Source organism: Tetrao urogallus (assembly GCF_951394365.1).
Source record: "Tetrao urogallus genome assembly, chromosome: 4".
Classification (NCBI taxonomy): Eukaryota; Metazoa; Chordata; class Aves; order Galliformes; family Phasianidae; genus Tetrao; species Tetrao urogallus.
In genome coordinates this window covers 30750692-30756691 of record NC_136817.1, presented here as the reverse complement: position 1 = coordinate 30756691, position 6000 = coordinate 30750692, and the positions used below count along the sequence as shown (strand labels likewise).

General features: G+C 46.3%; 1 protein-coding gene across 1 annotated transcript in view; it reads left to right on the top strand.

Moving 5' to 3' along the window:
• Positions 1–201: 201 nt before the first annotated feature.
• ADAMTS3 (ADAM metallopeptidase with thrombospondin type 1 motif 3) overlaps positions 202–6000 on the top strand; it is a gene marked incomplete at both ends in the record, with an annotated part of 128889 nt that continues 123090 nt past the window's right edge. The window contains 2 exons of the mRNA XM_079534710.1: positions 202–270; positions 846–873. Of these exons, the coding sequence (XP_079390836.1) occupies positions 202–270; positions 846–873 (97 nt within the window). The remainder of the gene's footprint in view (positions 271–845; positions 874–6000) is intronic.

Below are 6000 nucleotides of genomic sequence, written 5' to 3'. Positions count from 1 at the left end.
CCGCCCGCGCCCAGCCCGCCCGGCCGCCGGCCCCGGGGCGCCGGCGCTAGCGGGGTGCTGCAGCCCGGGGACGGCCGAGGCGGGGGCTCGAAGGGAAAGAGAGCCGGAGAAGAAGGCGAAAGGAGGAGGGGAGGAAGAGCGCGGCCGGGGCCGGGAGCGTGCGGTCGCGCGGGGCGGCGGTACGCGGGCGGCCGGCTCGTGATGGTGCTCCTGCCCCTGTGGCTAGTGGCAGCCGCGCTCCTGGGGGCCCGCGCTGCAGCCGGCCGGCAGGTGAGTGAGCGAGAGAGAGAGCGACCGGCCCGGCGGCTCCGGCGCTCCCCTTCCTTTCCTTCCCTCCCTCAGGGTCCCCCGTCTCGGCCGGGAAGGTGGCGGAGCTGCGGAGTTCGCCCGCTGGGTGTAGTGCAGCCCCGGCCCCGCGCTGGTGGCTGCTGACCTCCGCCTGCCGCCCCGTGTCTGCTCCGTGGCAGAGCGGCGAGGAGCCGGCCGCCCCGTGCTCCCTGCGGCTCAGCGCCTGGTCACTCGCACCCACCCGACGGCCTTTCTTTGGGCACCAGACTCTTTGCTTTCCGTGTGTCCCGATAGATAGAAGGGGTCGTTCTGAATCAGGATTTCCTAGCTCCTCTATTTATATTAAACTTACTAAGGGCTCTCGTAGTTCATTGCCGGATACAGCTGTTTGTTCAGCTAAGGGAAAATGCCAACCCTGGAATCCAAAAGCAAAGATGTAAAAAGTGGTGCGATGCAAACTGGGATTTTTCAGCCTTCTAGAAACAGTCGACTGTTGCATGCTGCATAGTAATTACACCAGTTACACTCTGTGCATGTGTTTCTTTTCTCTTCTGCAGGCTGGTGAAGAACAACAGGTCCAAATAGGTAAGTTTCTTTAACTGTTATTTCAGCTGTCAAAAAAGTAACAACAAACTAGTTTATTTTCTGGAAAAATGGTCTTTGCCTAGGCAAGCGTTCCCCTGTGTCCATCCACACTGTTACCACCCAGAAGCATTTGTGGTTTCACAGTGCTGTGGCATGACTTGGATTTGCATGGCCTCTCATTTCAAGCTCTTTCATCCCATTAACTCTGTACATCCCTTTTTAAAAATAAAAAAACAAAAGTTCAAAGCTGCAGCATGCTTTAACCAGCCCTATGGATGTCATGGCAAATCTGTGCTGGGTCAAATGCTTTGTGTTCATTTGTGCATTACTGAACCAAGGAGTTAGCCAGGGAAAGTCGTATCTTCATACCACTTTCCTTCTGTTCTGAAAGTGCTCAATCTTTTATTCTAATGCAGCCTTTTCTTCTCTAATGTTGATATCTCCACCTATTTCCTTTATGGAAAGATGCTGCATGCCCAGTGGGTTTTTACTGCTGTGTTATGAACTGATACACCCACATCAGAAAGTATAGCGCGACAAGATCAGTGTCCATGATGAATGAGGGTGCTGAAATGAACCAGGGTACGTCATGCTGCAATCTGAAGCCTGATTTTTTTCCTAAAAGAGATGGGAAGCTTCATATAATTAGGAGCATGTGTGCACAATCTAGTTGCTCTAGCTCTGCACTGATTTAAGCTGACGGATAATTTAGTGCCAGGTGGGGTGGAAGAGATGGTGGAAGGATGCAGAAGTCAGTGTCCTCTTTCCAGAGCATCAGTGTGAGACTGCCATGTCCCCTGCCCTGTGGTTTTGAGGGCAGCACTGGAACCAGCTGACCACAGTTGCTGTTGAGCATAATTGCCCTTATGGTGCTCTGGAGCTTTTCAGTAAGGAGCAGTAGCACCTATGCAGTTCTAGGGACCCTATGCAGTTCTGTTTGCAGTTGCCATTAGAGTTCTGATTTTTGAGGTTTTGTTCAGGTTTTGACATGCAGTTTTGTTCAGAAAATAGTTTCTGGTATTTCTTTAAATTTTGGAGCTCTTGTGTCAGTTTCAGTTCTGGCACTGCATACTTAAAGGCTTAGGTTGATTTCCACTGTCATCAGTGAATAATGAGATTTGAGACAGTTAGGTACATTTAAACCTAGCTGGCAAACAGACTTCTTTTTTCCAGTGGCATTTCAGTGCTTTATTTCTGGTTGTTTCCTTGAGAAATGGATTGTATTTCAATTTCAGAAGCTATAAGCTATACATGAATGCATCATTTAAATTATACAATATGCCAGACAATTTCTTGAGCCTGGAGGAGAACTCTTTTTCCTTTCATTTTTTTCTTTCTTTTGAGGTCTCAATGTTGGTGTAGCCAGGGAGGGTTTGAGGCATGCAGGATCCATAGGAGAGAGATGAACACACAGCAGAAGGTGAATGAAGGCCCCTAAACAAAGCCTCCCAGGATGGGGCTGGGTGGCCCATGTGGAACAGGCTCTCTACGTGGCTTGTAGCCCAGCTGTTAGCGATTAAGGGAGCGAAGCATTGGAATAGGTTGCCAGAGATGTGGTGGGTGCCCCATCCTTGGAGATATTCAGGATCAGGCCAGACCAAGCCCTGAGCAACCAGGCATACCCATAGGTGTCCTTGTTCCTCGCAGGAGAGTTGGACTGGGGGACCTTTAAGGGTCCCTTCTAACTCATATTTTTCTATGGTCTTAGGTGGAGATGGGCAGGGTGTGAGCTGATGGTTCTGTCTACTCACAGGACCGTGTGTGCTGTGTCCCTTTGTGTCGTTCAGCAGCACTTGGCCCCTTGGTGTGAGACGCAGTGTTGGTTGGTGCCTGGCAAAAGCGAGCTTGTGTCTCCTTGGCACACATGCATGGTGTCCTGGTGGTATTTTGTTCGGCCTGGCAAGACTGAGAGTTAGCTGTCTGACCAAACCAGGTTGTCTGTGCTAAGCTCTGGCTTTTGAGGGATTTCTAGTATTTCACTGAGGGGAAGTCTGTATTTTCAAATGAAAAAATACCTGGTAAACACAGATTAGATTTGTCCTTTCTGTTTTTTTAACTGTTAATATTTCAAGGAATGTTTTATCCTGTAAATTCTGATTGGAAAAGGTACTGCCTATTCAGTTTAGAGCTTTAATAACTATAGTAAAACTTGCATTAGGATTGCCTCCAAATGGGCTGTCCTACTTTTAAGTCCTTATTAAGTGTCACTTTGCATTGGTGTTGTGTATTTTGATTTGGCCCAGGGCTGGCTGCTGTCAGCAGCTAATCTTTTTTTTTTTTTTTGTAGTCTCGAAAGTCACTTAGGACAAATTAAAGCGTATTGGATTTTTTTTTTAATACTAGTACAGAATGTATTATATAGATAGGGACTTACTGTATCTTAATTAACCACTTCAATGCATAATATGCTGCAAAACCTGGAAACTGCAAAGAGGAGATCATGCTGTTGCTTGTGAATTTACTGGCCTGAATTTAATGGCACTCAGGGTGGTGCTGCATCTTCACTTTTCATGTCTCTCAGCATCCACACAGCAGAACATCAGCATTTTATGCTGCTACTGGGAGAAAGCTCTGATATTTAACTTGGGAAGAGCAGCATTGGGCTGCTACAGAGCCTGGATAAAACAAGCTCACCAGTGTTATGCAAGGTGACTTTGCAGTTCAAGAGGGGCTGTGGAAATATCACAAAATTTCTTGGGTTTCTTGTGTGCCTGGGACAAATTGCCAGTGATGTAAAGGAATGAGGACACTGAAGAGAGGTGTGTCTATATATGTATGTATATTTGTGAGCCTGTATTCCTGCAGCCCCTTGTTTTTATTCATCCAACTTGCAGTATCTAGCACTGAGGTATGCTGCACAACCTCCTCCCTACTTAGGTGCAAAGTTCTGTGGAAATTCTCTAGAAATCCACCCTGCCTTGGACAGGCAGCCCAGTGTCTGCCCATTTCTTTCTTTGCACGTTGCCCAGCATAGCATCATCTTTGTAAAAACAGTCGTGCTGATATATAATTCTGTAGGTTTACACATGGGTATTCCTAATTAGAGTATATATGCCAGCAATCTAATGAGGCAAATGGTTACTGCATGTAGGAGTTAATTCACATCTCATTGCCACGGAATTGGAAAGAAATTGTGATGCCAGCACTTAGTGAATGTGATTTTGCAGGTCACTGTAAAGGGTGAAGGAGCTCCTGTGATCAAAAAATTACTTTCTCTGGGGCTAGTGGTACTCTGTCTGCAGTGCAGAAGACTGGAACGTGGGAGGTCTAGTTATAGAAAAATTCATGTTGCTTTGAAAGTATTACTTCTTACTTATTTTCATGAAAATTAGAACATATGCGAACAGCACAACAGTGTTATTTGATAAGCAAATTGTCTGCTGCAAAACAGTGGTTTTTCAACATAGTCACCACCATTAGCTCTGTGTCTTCTGTAGGCAATCAACAAGAACCTGCATGCCATGCTCATACAAATCTGCACTAGTAAAGGTGACCCACTGTTTCACAGCTGCTGTGGCAGCATCACCATTAGGAAAATGTTGCCCGCTCGGTCTGTCTTTTATCGGCCTGATCAGACGGAAGTCGGAAGGTTCCAAATCCAAGCTATGCAGTGGGTGTGGTAGGACCTTTCAGCCAGGATTGTCACTGTCTTGAAACTGATACGCGCACTGGTGTTACCCTGGTGCAAGAGAAAAGTTGCCCTCTTCTCTGGCCTGCCTGGAAGTGTGAGAGCCCTCAGCTTAGTCAGCACTGCAGTGCAGCAATCATAGCTGATGAATTGTCTGCTCTTCGAGGAAGCCAGAAGGACCGGCCCTGTGCTGTCCCACCAGACAGTGCACATCACTTCACCTGCTGAGGGCTGCTTCATGAACTTTTTCTTCCATGGGGAATTCAAAGGTTGCCACTCCTCAGACTGCCATTTTGATGCCAGCTCATAGTGGTGGCACCATGTCTCATCACCGGTAATGATGTGATTGAGGGAACTGTCGCCTCCAGCCCCGTGTTGGTTCAGTTGGTCCTGATAAACCTGCATACGGTGTTCTTTCTGCTCCGTGTGAGCATCTGTGGGACCCATCTGCAGCAAGCTTTGTGGTATTCTGACATCGCCACCATCATTTCCAATGCACTGAAACCAATATTCGGTGCAGTGCACAGTTCCCTGGTCACGATCCACCAATTAGTGTGGATGAGCTGGTTGAGATGCTGTTCATTTCATGGTGTGGCAGTGGTGCATGCCTGCCTGGAGTGCGGCTTGTCTTTCACTGCACTGTTGCCACTGCTGAATGCACCACCCACTGCCGTTCTGTGCTCACATTCATTGGTTGGTCTCCATCAACATTCAGGAAGTGTCAGTGAATGGCAGTGGATGCCATTGTTTTGATGTGGAGGAATTCAGTGTTACCCCTTTGCTGCATGTGCACTTCAGTGTCAGATGCCATTCTGTCACGCTGCCCCTCTGCTGCCATCTGTCACACAGCAACAGAATGTAATGAAGTACTGGTGGAAAGGTTCAACTTATGCTGCTATACCTCCAACACCTGCCTCTGATGTGGGCCAATAGAATAAAATAGGAGGCATTACTCTTGGAGCAGCCCTTATACATACTGTGTTAGCAAAAATCCCACCAGGATAATGAACACTAAATGGCACTTAAATATTTCCTAAGAAAAAAGTAATGTCTTCAAATTTGTGTAGCTTGGTCTAGACGTGGAAATAATTTTTCATGTATTTTCAGAAATTCCTGCCTTTCTGCTGTTTTTGCTGATTCCAGTTCATATTGTGCTTTTGAAATCTTGTTCCCTAAAAGAATTTTTATGATTTTCAATTTGTACTGTTGTCATCCAAATGAACAATTTTTGATCGGTCTATTTTAAATATATACATATAAGCTCTCCTAAATGCTGTTGATTTTAACTAATAATAAAAAAGGCTTAGGGCTTCAATTGTCACACGTTTCACAGTGCAGAGACGACTGTGAGCCAGTGGTGTTAATTCTTCAGTTTCATGTGTATCTGGGAAGAAAAAAAAATTAGAGATAAGACTTTTGCAGAGGCATTCTCTAACTAATTATGTTTTGGCATGCAGTGAAAGAATGTGATATTCTTTCACAAATGTTTCCTTTCAACT